The following is an 18,282-nucleotide window of genomic DNA, read 5'->3' as shown; positions in this document are numbered from 1 at the left end:
AAGACCCATCCATGCCTGATAGGGGAGGATAGTTTTGGATGAACTCGATAATCCTGGAGCCATTCCATTGCTGGATAACTTGCCCCCTTGAAGCAGGTATAAATGCATCCCTTGTTGGTGGCAATTTTGCTGAGTGAACTGAGCCATCAGTGGGACTAGCAGGTATGATTGGCAGGATGCATACAGGTAATTTGCTCTGGTACCTCGTATAGTGCTGAATTAAAGGCTGATCAGATTGGAATGTATCTTTCTCCTGAAATGGTTTGGTATGGTATCTCCTGGGTGTCTAGATCATTTGAGGGTACGTTTTCTGTCTCTTCAGCTGAAGCCATACTCAATTATTTTTAACCTCTGGAGGGCATCCCAGTTTTGCACAATAACCAAGTGAGGTCAAAGATAGCAAATATAGAAAACTCTATTGCAGTCAATTTAACTGCTGCTTCAATGAAAACTGGACTTCTTGGCTTCAGATTTTTTGGACCTTGGTAGGAAAGTGAGTCATTAAGTCAGGAAGCTCCTTCAAGGAATGGTTCTTTTGTTGGTCCAGACAGCACTTGAGGTTGAGACTGATTCCCATTAATATACTCCTGACCATAACAGTAGGATAAAGAGTACCGTTGCCATCAGCTGTATCTTCAAGGAAGTCTAAGTTATCGACAGCACAAAATATAAACTTACCCTTGATAAGTTCTGGGGGAATGGACAACCCTTCATTCAGTTCCATGTAGCAAAGAACTTTGTTTGCAATTGCAGTCTCCTGGTAGAATGCTTTGTTACAGTCAATGGAGAAGCCAATGCTGTGCATATGTAACACCGATAGATCTCTCTCCCCGCCCCCCCTTGTTAAACCAATAGCTACTTGTCATGGTAGACTACACATATGCTCCACAGTTATTTATGTGTTGGAAACCTGCCTTGCATTGAAGCACTTGTATATAAGGCTTTCTGATAAAATGGCAGCCTTCTTCTCTGCTTGCTTATTTTCATTCTCATTGGTGCTGACATCACTGCAATCACCAATGCACCACTTAAAGAAGTAGTACATGTCATATGGTATTATTTTTCAGGTTTGGCATCAGCTTTGGATCCCTGAAACTCCCACATACTGCAGGACAAAAAGCTTTTCCACGAAAATTTATTAGCTGCAAACAATCTTCATATTACTGTTGACATCAGTGCTTTCTTCCACTTTTGATAGAGCCACATCTTTTGTAGCTTTTAAGGATATGCACTGTGATTCATTTCTGCAGATAGGATTGCTAGAAAGTACATCCATATCCCACAGTTCATCTTCAATAAATGCTGTAAGAGCCTTTCTTGTAAGCATTTGTTTGTCTTCAATGCCATTCAAAGCACATACTTCTCTGTACTTAGCTTCTGCATCAGTTATTGACACCACTTCCCCATCCATTTGAGCCTTTGCAAGGCAATTAATGAATTCCAGCCGTGGTGCAATAGAAAAATGGGTATTGGTTTCTGTTGCTTTTTACCTTTTGACACAACCCATTACATGCATTCTTGGTGTAGGATTCAATGTGATACACAATGTCATATGTGTGGGCATCTTTTGGGTCAATGCACCCACTTAACTTTACTTTCCATGCAATGTTCAGGAAAGCTCTACAACCTCATCCCCTATGAACCCATCCCAAGGACCTCCTACATGCTTCCCAAGATACACAAACAGGAGGACCCAGGCAGACCCATCACATCTGGCCACAGTACTCTAACTGAAGGAATATCAGGAGTCCTAGAAACCATCTACAAACCATTCTCTGCACAAAGGCCCAGCTTCCTCCAGGACACAACCGTTTTCCTCCAGAAACTCTGCAACATTAACAACCTCCCTCAGAACACCATCCTTGCCACCATGGATGTCACCTCCCTATACACCAACATGTCTCACTATGATGGCATTGCTGCCTGCCTCAAATATTTACAAGGTAATGGACAACCTTCAGACATCCGCCCCAAACACATTGACAAACTCATCCATTTCATCCTTACCCATACAAATTTTACATTCAACAACAAACCATGGGAACAGCCATGGGTACTAGGATGGTTCCCCAATATGCCAACCTCTTCATGGGCCTCCTTGAAGAAGAATTTCTGGACAAATGCACCACATAACCAATGATATATCTGAGAAACATCGATGGTATTTTCATCCTCTGGACGGATTTCAACCACAACTTCAGTGGCCACAACCATCTATTAATCCCTCTCTAGAACACTCCCACACTAGCACAACTTCTCATACACCACAATCAGCTTCATCAATGGAACCTTACAGACAACTATATACAAGAAACTCACGGATCACCATCCTTACCTTCACAGATCCAGTAACCACCCCAAACATGCCAAGAAACCTGTTATCTACAGTCAGGCACTCAGATACCACAGAATATGATCAGAGGAGAAAGTCCGTGATATACACCTTAACACACTTAAAACCGACTTCACTAAACAACGCTCCATGAGAGAAGTAGATTGCATCATAGAACGGGCCACCCTAATGCCCTGATAGAACTTGCGTTGATACAGAAATAAAACTCCCTTCAGCTGCACACTTCTGGTTGTCACCTGTCACCCCATACTGGAACCCATACGGGGTATCATCAAACAATTACAACTTATACTCAATAGGGACCACATCCTGAAAGAAATCTTTCCTGGACCCCTCTTTTGGCCTTCAAATAACCTCCCCCCCCCCCAGCCTTGCCAAGCTCATCATCAGGAGCTAGCTCCTCACAGACCAGGACACACCAACTCAAAATGGCACCAGAGACTGTCAGAACAACGAATGTAAAATCTGTAGATCTATCTCCATTGCTATGATGGTCAACACCCCCCACAACACACCTTTCGAGATCCATGTGTCCTACACATGCCTATCACCACATGTGGTGTAGCTCATCCTGTCCACTAAATGGCCCAATAACAACTAGGTGTGTGAAACAAGATGATTGCTATGCTCTCAAATGAACTCACACAGTCTATCTGACCTCTCAGTCCTTATCCTCAAAGGAAACCTGTGCAACCCCTTCAAAAGATGAGTCTGGGAGCTTAAATTAATAACTTTGGTAGATACTAAAAGTCCTGGTCTGAATAGATTTATGGCTTATTACAACAATCTATGACCCACTTAAACCCTCCCCCCAGCTTTCTCCCCCTTTTTCTCGCTTATGACTGGAGAAGTGTTAATGGGCTACTTCACCTTGAATGGTTCCTTGCATTAACTACTTATGCTAAGCAATCTATTCAATCTTGTATTTAGTTGTGACTCTCCGAGTACCTTTCCCAGATCTGAAGAAGAGCTCTGTGTAAGCTCAAAAGCTTGTGTGTCTCACCAACAGAAGTTGGTCCAATAAAAGATATTACCTTATTCACCTTGTTCCTGGGACCAACATGGCTACAACAACACTGCATATAAAGACTTTGATTAATTTACCCTTTTTATTTCCATCTTACATGTTATCTGCCCTCGTTTATGTTCCTTTCTATTGGCTTCATATGGGTTTGATTTTTCATCTAAAATGACCTCCTGTACCTTGCCATTTAACCCCATTACTACTTTTCTTGCCTTCTTGTTTCCTTTGTTATTTAGGGGTAAGCATACTTTCTGTGACTCCATTATGATATACTTAAGTAAATGCCATGATGAACCTATGGATTTTAATATACTCTTTACTTTAGGGTCTTTTTGACTAGATTCTCACCTCCAGATGAACTTGATCATATTGTTGTCAGTACTGCTCAGTAGTTACTTCTTAAAGTAGTAGTTACTTCTTAAACCAACTCTAGTTTTAGTCTTAAAGTCTCTATCTTAAACCAACTCTTACTCTTCTTACTTCTTAAACCAACTCTAGTTTTACTTAGGACTCAGCTGAGTGTAGTCTTGCCTCTTGTGTGCATGAGAACTAATTGTTCCATCATGCAATCATTTAAATTATCGAGAAATTGATTCTCTAAACCTTGTTCCACTGTGACATATAACCACTTTATATGTGGGTATGAAATCATCCATTATTACTGCTTTATTATGCCTCTTTGATTTTCCTTAATATTGTGTGCTCAGTGGGGGAGATTCTAACCCCATTTTCAGCCCCTTCATTTCAGGTAAAAGGGGTGAAATAGTCTAAACAGGTTCTAAAAGTCCTTATTCTAGCCAGGGGATAATTCCCTTGGTGCAGGAGGATGCTGTCTTCCTTCTACAAGCTGTCTTCTGGAAGCTCTGGAGTATGAGGCATGCCAGGGATTGGCTAGGAGCAGGAGGGGATTGTCAGGGGTAGGGCTGTAGCACATAGAGTTTCTGGGCTGCACTGATGCCTACTGCAGTAATTCACACAAGCCCCAAGGACTAAGTTATGTTGGGGTTTATGTCAGACCCTGGAGCAGCCCAGAATTGGGAGGGTGTTAAGATAGCTTAAAGCCACTTTAATTCCCATTCTCTTAGGCTAAAAGATCTGTGTGTTTTCTTTTAAAGATGCAGCACAGAATATCATCCAATATATTTTTCTTGGTAGTATAATCCTCCTAATTTATCTGGGTGTAGTCCCTTACCAGTTGGGGACTTGATAGAAGCGGCTCCCAGCACTTCTTACAGACAGCAGCACATAGCAGAAACTGGGGGAATTGAAACAGGGACTGCTTGCTTCCCCCTCTGCTTGAGAGACAGAACCAGTTTAGGGTCAAACCAGCCACCCTATGGACAAGCCAGGCACCCAACTGCAGGCCCCAGATAGCCTGCAAATGGCTAGGACTGCCCCATCTGTGAGCTGAGCACAAGCAGGAACAGTTTGTGGAGATAGAACCGGCTGCAAAGTGACAAGTTACAGCAGTTGGAGGGGAAGCAACCCAAGGGTTGCTCAGTGCAGCAGAAAGTCAGATGCTGTTTTGTCTCTTTCAGCCAGGGGAGCTGAGACTGACCCAAAGCCCACAGCTCCACACGTAAGAGACTGAATCCTCTCATTCCACTGCCTGTGAGGACTGCCTGCCACCCAAGCCTGCTAAGTTTCCTCTGAACTAGAAACCAGGGATGGCCAAGGCTTGTGGCCACCAAGGACCTCTCTTCCAGAAGGAAGAGCTAGGACACCACCAGCTTTTTAGTTCTCATTGATCTCCAACTCCACCAACCAACTATGGGCTGTGGGGAGACTATGAGGGCATTTTTGTTATTTTTACTTCGTTTGTGGGCATTTAGTGTTTATTGCTGTGGGATTGGTTGGTTATTCATTTGTATGACATCCTTACTTCCCTTACTTGTTCCTTTCCCCTTTACTAACCTCTACATGTGAGAATGTCTCATCTGAGATCAAGAGCATGTCTCATCTTTTGCAGATTCCTCCATGATGAGGGCATAAAAATCATTAGAGGCTCAGGTTCCAAAAAATGAAACTATCTGGTGGGACATCAGCTATCACAGATATGACCTTTAATTCCTGATTTGATCGGAGACTCTTCCCACAATAAATAAACCAAAACAAACACCACCACCCCCAACACTTCTACTCTTAATACTGTTTGACCTTCTGCATGTCTGTGCTCCCAGAATCACCTGGATGCTTTCTTATAACATATACATATATTTGAAATCTTCCCTAATATCAAATGGATGATCTCAAATTATCAAAATTTCATTCTTTCTATTCCTGGATCTGTGGCTCTGAGGCAGCCCTGCCATATGGACTGCCTAAGACCCTCAGGCTTACTGATGATTCGGGCTGCCAGCTGGCCTGGGAGTCTGGAAGCCTTACTGTCTTTGGTCCGGGGCAGCTCACATGTCAAGGTTTCCCCAGAGCCACAGACCCTGGGAGCTCCAGGCAGCTGCTGAGTGAAACTATCAAGGACATCAATTTCACTCAGTGGCTGTCAGAGTCCTTGGGAGCAAATTTAGTTTCAGAAACGCCATGTCTTGGTGTTTCTGAAACAAAATATTTTTGGAATTTTGGTTTTCACGAAATTTTAAAATAGCAAAATTTCCTGTAAACCTGAACTCATGTTTTGGCCAATTCTATTTGTATTGGGTGATATTGCAAGTGCCATGATAAGGCTAATTACTTGCAAGCTGCAACTACACCTCTACCCCGATATAACACTGTCCTTGGGAGCCAAAAAATCTTACCGCATTATAGGTGAAACTGCGTTATATTGAACTTGCTTTGATCCACCGGAGTGCGCAGCCCCACCTCCCGGAGCACTGCTTTACTGCGTTATATTTGAATTTGTGTTATATTGGGTCACGTTATATTGGGGTAGAGCTGTATAAACATTTTAAAAACAATCACTGTCAACCCTTTGCTACCTTCAGATATTCCTTATCTACTGAGTTGTGCTGTACATTATTGTTTACCCTCAGATCTCTCATCCACCTCACTCTCCTTACTTTTTGGCTTCAGTATTTCTTTTATGGTACCCTATATACTTAGAACTTATATACTCTCTTGCTTCTTAGCCACCAAATGCTTTCTCTGTCATTCTTCAAGTTTCTCCTTAAAACCCTTTTCTTCCACGAATCCTTCTTACATTGGTTTCTCACCATTGATTTCTCCTTTACTTGAACTACAAGGAAAGAGGGTCATGTGGCTAAAGCATAGGATTGGGAATCATCAGATGTGGCTTCCATTCCTGGGACTGTCACAGATTTCTTGTGAGTCACATGACTTCTTTGTATCTCAGTTTCCTCATCTGCGAAATTGGGATAATAATGCTGTAACTACTGTACCTAGCCAGTAGACTTGTGTGGAGAAGATAATTCCATTTCACAGAAAAAACAACGAGGAGTACTTGTGGCACCTTAGAGACTAACAAATTTATTTGGGCATAAGCTTTTGTGGGCTAAAACCCACTTCATCAGATGTATGGAGTGGAAAATACAGTAGGATGATATATATATACATAGCACATAAAAAGATAGGGGTTGCCTTACCAATTCTAACGAGACAATTCAATTAAAGTGGGCTATTGTTAGCAGGAGGAAAAATCACTTTTGTAGTAGTAATCCCCATTTTTTCATGTACTACGTATATATATCTTCCTACTGTATTTTCCACTCCATGCATCTGATGAAGTGGGTTTTAGCCCACAAAAGCTCATGCCCAAATAAATGTGTTAGCCTCTAAGGTGCCACAAGTACTCCTCGTTGTTGTTGCTGATACAGACTAACACGCTACCACTCTGAAACTTGTCTCCATTTCACAGGGGATTTCAATATTTTGAAATTTGATTTTGTTCCAATTAGGAATGAAAACCAAAAATTTTGAAAATCTGTGTAAAGGAAAGTCCTGGAGTCTGTGTCTCCAGGGCAGTCCACCTGGGTGGCTTCCTCAGAACTGCAGACCCTAGAAGACCTGGGGTCCCTGACTCAGGGGCAGTTCATTTGTCTGGCTTCCTCTGAGCTATGGATCCTGGGACCCCAACTCTGGAGCAGGTTTTCTGGCTGGCTGCCCCAAGGCTGTAGACACTGGAAGCCCTGGGACTGAGAAGCAAGCTGGCAGGAAACCAGACATGTTTCAAAAGTTGTCTGGCAGGCAGAGTTCCATTGGAACTTTGTTGAAATAGAATAAACTACACAGGATGTTTCAATTTTGATGAACTGAATAATTCTGTCAGAACTCTCAGGGCTTCTATGAAACATAGTTCATTAATATGCATTGAGATCCTCAGATGGAAGTTATTTAGAAGTGCAGAATAATACTGTCCTATTTTTAAAATCTGTTTTGAAGTAGAGGGACAGTTTTTAATGTCAGTTATGCTGATGTAAATCCTAAATAATTCTACTGAAGTCACTGGAATTACACCAGATCACTACTAGTGTAAGCAAGATCAGAATCTGGCTCATGGATTATATCCCATTATATGTGTTACAAAGTTTTATGTACAATTAAGGTCCTGTTAGCCACTTTATAGTTGTTATTATTATAATTTTTACAATTATCTTGACATACTTTTCTGTCTGGATATCACTCCTGCTGCACCCTCTTGACAAGTGCTCATATTTTTGGTCCCTAAAATAATGGCTTCCAACAGATAAGTACGTTATTCTCTCTTAAGCAGAATGGAATATTGATTTTAATATACTGGTCAGTTTGCAGAGTTTCTTTATTAACTTTACATTTCTCTCTTTTCCAGTTCTCCCTGGATTGGAAGTTGACATATTCTCTAACAGTTTATGATTCTTTCCCATTTACTGTACAACAATTTCAAAATATCCACATCCATTATAATCTTTCCTTTATATTGGTGAGGCATCCAAAGGCCACAGTTAGGATCCAGGTCTCGTATATGAACACCCAGGAACACACTTTGTCCTTTCCCTAAAGAGTTAACGATCTAATTTAAGAGATAGTCTTATATAAGATTTTATAGTGTCTTGTATTTGTGTTAAAATATCCCACATCATTTTATCTAAATGTATGAACAGTGTATCCATAACTACAGGTAGGAGTCCTTCCCACAAAAGATACACATGTTTTGGTTCTGTTTAATACCTGTTTTACCTAATCAGTACATCTTAGCTTTGACTTCTTGGATGTACAGTTGTGCATGATACTTTGTGGAAAGTGCCCACTTTCATAAAATCATAGAAATGTACAGCCAGAAGAAACCTTGAGAAGTCACCAAATCTAGCACCTGGCACTGAGGCGGACCAAGTAAACCTAGACCATCCCTGACAGGTGTTTGCCCAATCTGTTGGAAGACTTTTATCAGGTCTCCTTCAGCTGTCTTGTCTCAAGACTAAACATGACCAGCTTTTTCAATCTTTCCTCATAGGTCAGGTTTTCTAAACCTTTTATAATTTTGATTGTTCTCATCTGGATTCTCTCTAGTTTGTTGCATCTTTCTTAAAGTGTGGTACCCAGAACTGGATTCAGTACTCCGGCCGAGGGCCTCACTACTTCAAGATAGAGTGGGACACTTACCTACCATGTCTTTCATATGACGCTTCTCAACAAACCCCAGAATTGTATTTGCCTTTTTTACAACTGTATCACATTGTTGAGTTTCATTCAATTTGTGATGCACTATAATCTCTGGATCCTTTTCAGTAGTATTACCACTTAGCATTATGCCCCACATTGTAGTTGTGGATTTGATTTTTCCTTCCTAAGTGTTGTACTTTGCACTTGTCTTTATTGAATTTAATCTTGTTGATTTCAGACCAATTTGTCAAGATTATTTTGAATTCTATTCCTGTCCTCCAAAGTGCTACTAATCTCTCTTATCTGCAAATTTTTTAAGAACACTCTCCACTCCAGGTCCAAATCATTAATTAAAATATTGTATCATTGGATGGTACTGGAACTAGAACAGACCTGTGTGGGATCCCACTAGATACATTCTCCCAGTTTGACAACTGATAACTACTTTTTTGAACCAGTTTTTAACCCACTTTATGGTAATTTAAACCACATTTCCCTATTTTTCTTATGAGAATGTCAAGAGGGACTGTGTCAAAAGCCTTACTAAAATCAAGACATATCACGTTTACAGCTTTCCCCAATTCATGAGGCCAGTAACTCTGTCAAAGAAGGAAATCTAGATTGGTCCTTGACAAATACATGTTGGCTATTACTTATAACCTTATTATCATCTAGGTGCCTATAAAATGATTATTTAATAATTTATGCCAGTATCTTTCTAGATATCAAAGTTAGATGACCAGTCCCTAGGTCCTCTTTGTTCCACTTTTTAAAGATAAGTACTATGTTTGCCCTTCTCCAATCCTCAATTATCTCAAAGATAATTGCTAGTAGTTCCAATATTGCTTTAGCTTCATATCATACTTCATAAGACATCAAGCTTCATATCATACTCTAACTCCTATCACTCATTCCTTCTAACTCTATTGGGAGGGAGTCATAGGCACCATGTCACAATCCCATTTATAAATAATATGCTCATTATTTTCATTAGTTCCTGAAACTGTTTGCTCTAACATCCAGAATACATGATCTCTATAGTGACCTATCATAACTCCTGATTCCTGCAATGACCACCCATTAATGTATGAAATCTAGTACTTGGGTAGTCTAATTGTGTAACTGAGGTGTCTGTCACAGTGCTAAACAAATGTTTGTTGAATCAAACTCTGCTTGTGCCAAAAGTATGTTATGCCTGTAAACACTAGGGAGTAAAGATGTTTCATTTCATGCAACATAGACTCTTGTGAGGGACATTGTCAAAGGAGATTTGAAAATCCAGTTCAATTATATTTCCAAGTTCTCTTTTATTCAACATTTCTTGACACACACAAACAATCTAAGTAGGTTAGAGCAAGGATTTCCTGTCACAAAAGTCAGGCTAGTTTGTTCCTATTATATCATGCTTATTTAAGTGTTTTTATAATTTTTAATGATCATTGCAATCATATCTCCTGGTATTGAAGTAAGACTTTCTGATCTGTAATTCACACGATCACCTCTAGCAACTTATTAAAAGATAGGTAGGTTCCTGTACAACACTTGCAACCCTCTAGCTCTCTGGTATACTAGCTGATTTTTAATAAGTTGCATATATTTGCTAAGCCACTTCATTCTTAAATTTCTTAACAATTCTTGGATGAATACTGTCCAGTATTACTGAGAGTACAGTCTGTTTAATGTATCGATTTGTTACAGCACTTCTGTTAACGTTTCAGCCTCAGAGTCTCTCATCTGTATCTTCCCAGCATTCTCTTTGGTGCTCAACCTCTTGAAGGATCACACCTCTAGGAAGGGTGGTCCATGAATCCTGTAATCCTGTTGCATACAGGATTAATGAATGTATATTCACATCACCTGCAGATATGGCATCTACAAATAAATCTCCTGGTCTGTTAAACGTTTTTCAGAAAGGGCTACAACTCACTCATCCTAAAGACTACACTAATGGCAAAAAAGGCTAGGTGAAAATAATTGTAAGAAACACCAAAATCTGTGCACTAGACAGTGTCATCTGTGAGTTGCCTTTTCGGTACTTCCAATAATATCTGATTAAGTAGAGTCTTGATAGACTGATACCCAGACAGGTGTGTGGCATTTTTTGTTTGGATTGTAAAGTTGGTCCTCATGAAATTGAGGAACGGCTATAATGAACTAGATGCAGTTAGGGGTATAAGTAGACACATGTAACCTTCTCTGTATACAGTATTTCACCTAAGGCAGATCAACCAGGATGCACAACACATCTCTTATTCAATCTTACACCTTTCTTGAACAAACATTGTGTCAGTTCTGCCAATTTGCAAAGAAATGTGGAAGCCATGCCAATATCTAGTAAGAATAAGTATAAGACCATCTGACTGATTTCTATTTATGACCTAGAACCCATCCCAATAGCCAATCTCCAGATTTGTAAAAAACAAACAAACAAGAACATTCACAGAAAACACACCTACTTCTTCTATACATGAAGGTTTAATGTTAATTGTTTGAACTACCTCCAATTCCCTTTGTCTCTTCTCCTACTTACAACCCTGCTCCTCTTTCCAGGTGTACTTTTCACCTAGAACTATCACCTCTTTCAAAAAAATCCTCAAAATGCAATTATTTTGGATGTCTTTTTACTCTTAGTTAACTATCACTGGCTGTCACTCAGCCTACCTTATGTAGCCAAGGATATACCAGATAGACACAGAAATCTAACAATTTTCTTGTTCCTTTTTTTCATGATTCATACTAAAATCCTTAAAACCAGGAGCCCTTTATTTACTTTCCAAAATACTTTCCCTTACAATTCATCTGTAAACATAATAGCTACATATAAAATGTTACTTAATCTGCCATATCATGGTGTCTTTTGGAATTACCCTGAAATATGGTTTAAATATTAATATAATCTTTTAGATTCCAGGTTATGTTAAAGAAATGATAGTGAAAATTTCAGCCTGAAAGATGAAAGTTTCAGAAATTTGTAAGCAACTGAATCATAGATTAGAAAGGGTCAGGCAACCTTAACAATAGTTTTTACAATAGCTCCAGCTAAAATAGTGTTTTTAATCCCCTTTAGGCATATGCTGGGTGTCATGAAAATATACAGCCCATAAAATGACCTTCAGACAAAGTTCAGGTCACCCATTCTATCTATTGTAACATATTTTTTTTCATAGAGCCTTTGCCCTGTCCTGTTATCTTTTCACATAGAGAATTTCTTATTGAAATCATAGTTAAAGCCACACAAACATCTTTAATGCTGTGCTCATGTCAACTTCTCACATTCCATGCAACATAGCCTTCAAATCTAGTCTGTAAGAAGTAGTCTTAAATCAGCTTTAAACAACTTAGAATGAGTTTTTAGAAGGTCTCTGATATCTATTTAGAAAAAGTTATGATATTAGTACAATTTGTATGTAGAGTGCAGTAAATGTGTACTTCTGCACACAGATTTTATGACTGCTCCAAAATGGTATTTTTCAGCACTATTCTACCCTATGATAGTTCCAGAGTTTGGAGCATAGGAAGTGTGTACATATAGTTATTTATCTAAAAGCACTTGTACCTTGGTTGATCTGTCCCCAATATGTACATTTTGATTCCCAAATTGACCAAGTATGTGATTTCTCTGTACTGCATGTGGCTTTAAATAAAATGGTAGTCATTTGAATTTTTGGATTCTGTTTAGTTTCAAAATATGAGCGTGTGTAGTAACTGTAAAATTAAAGGAATGGTAGTATTGTAAGAAGTAGTAACTGATAAAGAAAACTTGGTACATTTGAACTTTCAGGTTTTGTTCTGTTGTAAGAAAATTAAAGTGATCTTTTATATTTTTTTCCCTTAGTGATTTTTTTTTCAATGTTAACTCCAATTTCAGTGTTTGTTTGGGAATATGCTTGAGGCATTTTTGAAAAGTTTGGAATTATTCAGTGAGAGGAGTCAGTGAACTGTGCAGGTTCTTCAGTGTCTTCTTATATGTCTCTGTCCCTTTTGCTCACTTCCAGGTGAACCCTTTGTGCCCTATGTGATGTGCTCATGCCTGCTCACCTAAAACCACACCTTGCTGTGGTTCCTTACTATCGTAGCCTGATGTCATGGTCCCATGTGAATTTTAAGCTCCCTACCTCAGGCACTGTGGCCATGTGCACTTACGAAGTGTATATTGGGGTCATGTGCATCTTACATGGGGAAAATTATATCCCTCTTCTCGGGCTAGAGAGGGCCCTTGAGCAGCAGAAGAGGAGCAGTTTCACCACACCAGGGAGGTAAAATTTGGGTACACCATGCTGGGGTGCACATCACCTGTATGGCTCAGAGTTCTACTCTTTTGTGGGGTGAGGCAGGAGAATCTTCTGCTGTGCACATGCTCTGGTCCTTCACTTATTCCAGCCATTAGGCTTAATTAGCAGTAACAAAGCAGCACCGTTTTCACTCCATGGACTGGGGAATGGATTCCTTCCCTTTCCCCCATGGAGTGTCCCAGTGCACAACTAGATTAGTTAGACTGGGCACTGTGAAAAAATTTTAGCTAGAGAGTTCATTAGGGTCATGATCACCTCACAAAATATGCAGGAACTATTGCTTATCTTATGTACTCCCCATTCTTCTTTAGCACCACTGGACTTCTCAGTTTTAGTAGTGCTCCCCTGTGACCGGCTTCACAAGAGTTCTACTCATAAACTCTATGTGACTTAAGCTTTTCCCTTGGGTAGCCACCAAACTCCACTGGAGTTCCTGTGGCGTTTCGGAGTTCTTCTGGAAAAAATCTGGACTCCTGTGAAGTTTTGAAAACTGGGTGGTGGGCAACAGGAATCAGGAGAGACTGTACAAGGAGGGAAGCATGGGGGAATGGAACAGCCGTTGAGATTATGCCAAAGTTTTTGGTGAACATTTCAAAGTCTGTAAGACCTCCTGCAAACTTTCCAAAAGCCATCAGGACCTGCAGCACACCTTAGAAGTGCTATTGATCATTTTGTCATACTCAATTCACTAGTGAACAACTCCCCAAATATGCCTTTCTCCATCTCAGAATAGGTTCTGGACCCTAGATCTTGCCAAGATTCACTGAAAAGCTCATAAAGTTTCTAGACAACTCATTTTGCAGACAAAAAAACTTACAGAAGTTTTCAAAACTTTAGAATGACCTATTTTTTCCACATCATATTTCTCGAAGATAGCTTGTTTGAAATCAGCTCCAATTTTATAAAAATATAATAATAGTAATAATGAGTCACAGACCATACATTTGACACCAAAAAGAACTTTCTTGAAGGTTTCAGAAAAGGTGCCAAAACCAGGCATATTATAGAAGTTAGTCTCAGCTTTAGCTCTGGAGAAACTTCTGACATCTCCATATCAATAGCTTAATTTTTTTACTTTAATTGTTTTTATTGCAGCAGCCACGGAAGCCTTTTATCTGTACCCTAGGGCAATTGATTCTGTGCTTCCCCCTCAAAGATAATTGGCACTTTGCATTTCCTTCTCTCATGTTTCATGCTTTGCAATAGCATGTATACACCCATCCTTTTTCATCAGTTCTGTTCATTCTCTTCAATTTTCATTGCAGTAGCACCTGAAGTTAGAGGTAACAGATACACTTCCCCTTATCTTGTGAGGATCATGATGCTATTTCCCTGTGCACTATGCTCTTGCTTATAGGTGAGTGCTAGGTAATGTCAGTTAAGTCAACAAAATATATGTGCACAAATCATATAAATGTGTATTCACTTTCTATGAGCAAATATGTATCTATGCATTCATAACAATTGTTACATGAACTCAGATGCCCATTTGAAACTATGGTCCTGAAATTGTGGGCTAAGACCTATGATCCTACAAATTTAATCTCTACCAGAATCAGTCCTGCTTAACAAATGAAGTGGGAAGTGCCATATTAAACCTACTTTCTCACCTTGACAAAATGGCCTGCAGGAAAGTCTTGGTACGTAACGTTTGATTTTACTATTAGTGAATTGAGTCCTTTTGAAAGCTACTGTACTGACAGCCCTGGAAACTAAAGCCCTTGGTTTATTTATCTAATTGTTAGAGCCTGGGCTGTCAGCAATGAAAGCTTCCTCAAATGTGCCCTGCCTGCTACCCCTTGGTGATGTTTCAATCCTGCCATGGCACAAAAACACAGTTCAGTTTTCATGTTCATTCAAACCCTGGTCCTTTTACTGAGACAGCCAACAAGGTTGTCAATTCGTGCTATTGGTGATTAGTTTTGTGATGTGGACTACTGTCCACTAGGAACTAGACCAAGCCCACCATCTGATTTTATGTAGATTGCCAAACAACTGAGAGATGGTAACAAAATTTAGTCGTTACCAACCTGATTTAGAGTGACAATTTAGAGGTGTTCATACTGTTAAGCCATCCAGTCCCCTATTAATATATATTTCTACCTCAGCATAGCAGTAACAGGAGGTCTACTTATTTATAACCACTAAAGAGTGAAGTTGCTTTTTTGAGAGCCATAGATATGACTCCCCTTTATTTGTGCATATACTGTAAATTTACACATCATTTTGCAAACATAGGCAAATTCTGCTCTCCATTGCACTAGTGTATTCAATGTAACTCTTCTGAAGGTGCTGGAGTGAGATGTACTCCAGATATACCAGTGTATGAGTAGTCAGAATTTGTCACAATGGCCTTTTCTACATTGGGAATTTTCAACAGTTCAAGCATCATTGCTACTCCACCAGTGCTAGCAATGGTGGATGTGCTAGTGAACATGAGAGCCTATATTAATATTCCCACCATTGCTAGTGCTGGGGGAACTGCACCAGTGCTAGATCAATGCTGGGAGAATTGCTAGTGCCTCAGTGTAGACTTAATGATATACCCTGCTGTGAGCAGATTACAGTCTAAGAATTAGATTGCTTTTGAATTAAATCATATTTTTAACTTCAGATCCTATAATGCACCTTCCTTAGTGGACAACCAGTTAAAAACACTTTATGTTTTACGTTACTGATATTAATTAATTTTTTGTTGACTGTGGCAAATTCTTACTTAGGAATCAAAACACTGTTAACCAATTACTGTTAATAAAAAGCGAAAAGGTGCTATTTCTGTTAGGGATATAAAGTAGGTACTGTATTTGGCCCCCAGACTGCATTTTCTGTCAGCGAAAAACCACCAATAAAATGGGACTTCTTACAAATAATCCTACAGATATGAGGAACTGTAAAAGCAACAATGATGTCTGATTCCTAAGGAAGCTTAGGAAATGAAGCAATCAAATCCACATAAGAAAGCATCATTACAGCAGTTTCTACAAGGTATTAATGGGACTGCTCACCCAAGCAGGATTTGGCCTCATTTGTAAACTCTAAAATGTGGCATGTGGGTGAGCGGGTTAATATGTTTAGGCTTGAAATTAATCTGATCACAATTTTTTTTATTATATAACCAAAATCTACTTGCTCCACAATAGAAGGAATTGTTTTATTCAGTGCAAGATGATATTGTTTAGATAGCGAAGTTCCAGTTAAGAAAAATAACAATTATGAATAATGATAAAATATTTCTATATAGATCACTTTTTGGTGAAAATTCATTGTCTTCAGATAAAAAGTCTTTCCATCAAATCAATCTTTTATGTAGCTAAAAATATTTTAAAAGATTTTTAAATTTTGGCACATTCTAAATCCAGCAATGCTCATTTTGCGGGCCAGACCCCCTCCGACTGAAGTCAATGGAAGCTGAAAAGTTTGAGCATGCTATTTGATCTACTGAATTTCCACCATGTATAAAAACAATGTCTAATCAGGCACCATCCTGCAGTCCTTGAGCAGGTAGAACTCTTATTGCCTCTCAGATTGTATCTGAAAGATGCAAGTGTAAGAATAAGAGTAATTGAGAAAGCATGACCTTGGATTTAGGTTTGTGTTTTATTTTATATTCGTCAAGGGAAAACACAAAAGGTTAAGACTCTGGGTTCTGATCTCTGATATTTGGCTTGTCTGAGAAGCAAATGACCCTATAATTAATATTGGGGACTTCTGTATCTCATTTCAACATGTTGATTGTATGGGTTAGTGGAAAGTGACATTCTGGGGCATTGTATTGCAACTGCTTTTTGGCAGAAACAGATTTTGTATGATTATTCAGTCCTTTTGATTCTGTTATAGTAGGGTTGATTCTTAAACAGAGGAATTAATAAAACAGCTGAATTAATGTCCTTCACCGAAATGATTCACCTCTTTGAATACTAGAATAACTAAAATTATACTTTCTCCAAAACTTCAACATACACTTTCATAGCCAAAAATGCTCCAAGCCAGTAAGTTATTATCAGTGGAGAAGAATTTGGGATCTCTTTCAGAATGCTAATTGCTGAGGCCAAGTGACATTTTCTAAGGCTGTCAAATGCAATGGAGAAACAGAATATCCCTATTGATCAAATTACTCACCAACAATGACACCAGTGACGGTGAAGAGCACAAAGGCATTCCTCACTAGGTAACCTTTAACATCATCCTTAGTTATGCTCTGCACCTTCTTCTTTGCCAGGAGTGTACGTTTCCGTACTCCTTGCTGAAAGCGCTCCATCCTATTTCCAGATCTTGGATCTTCTCCGTTACTTTTAGTCATCTATATTTTGAAAAGTGATTTCTTCTTTTATAATTTACTGCTGTTAAAATCTCCCCAGAAAGACAGAAGATCTTCTTCCTTGGGAAGTGCAGGAGGAAGCTAGAAGACAAGATATGTCAAATGTCACAATAAGTTAAACTTCAGAGGAATGATTAGTCATATCTACGCATGCAGGCAAATACTCATCATATAACAATCAGACTTGGATTATTTAGATTAATTAATTGATTGCAGTATGTGGTAAATAAGTGCAACGTTTGGTGGAACCCTGATTTGAAAATACAGATTTTGTTCAGATCTGTATTTCTGCATCTGCAGGGAGTGGGCCTGATTCTTCTTTCACGCTGGTATAAATGAGGAGTAACTTCACTGCAGTCAATGGAGTTACAATAATATAAAATGGATGTCACAGGAGAATCAGCTGCTGTATATCTATAACTATTGATCATGCCTCATTTTCATGTATTTAGCAGGCACACATTTATCTGAACAGAATCTGCCTATCCCACCTTTCCAATGAAACTTCTGATAAATAATATCTTTTTAAATCATAGCATTCAGAATATTATGTATTTCAGATGTTTCTAGATAATTTTAATGCTTTGTCCTGCATTGATTTCTCTCCTGTTATATTGCAAAACACAGCAGGAATAGTTTCTCTCTTTACTTACTACTCAGGAGGTATGTCTTTGATAGTAACATTCATCTTTGAAGTGTGTAAGCTACTCTGAACACATCTGTAAAACATCAGAAGATGTAACCC

At 39.1% G+C, this 18,282-nt stretch overlaps 1 protein-coding gene across 1 annotated transcript in view; it reads right to left on the bottom strand.

Moving 5' to 3' along the window:
* The window catches only part of SLC1A3 (solute carrier family 1 member 3), a 91,320-nt gene that overhangs the window by 71,781 nt on the left and 1,257 nt on the right, over positions 1–18,282 (bottom strand). Inside the window, exon 2 of the mRNA XM_005306904.3 lies at positions 17,339–17,618. Coding sequence (XP_005306961.1) covers positions 17,339–17,519 — 181 coding nt within the window. The 5' untranslated portion in view covers positions 17,520–17,618. The remainder of the gene's footprint in view (positions 1–17,338; positions 17,619–18,282) is intronic.

The sequence above is a fragment of the Chrysemys picta genome, chromosome 6 (genome assembly GCF_011386835.1).
Source record: "Chrysemys picta bellii isolate R12L10 chromosome 6, ASM1138683v2, whole genome shotgun sequence".
Classification (NCBI taxonomy): Eukaryota; Metazoa; Chordata; order Testudines; family Emydidae; genus Chrysemys; species Chrysemys picta.
The sequence above is the reverse complement of the archived record's forward strand: the minus strand, read 5'-3'. Positions and strand labels throughout refer to the sequence as shown.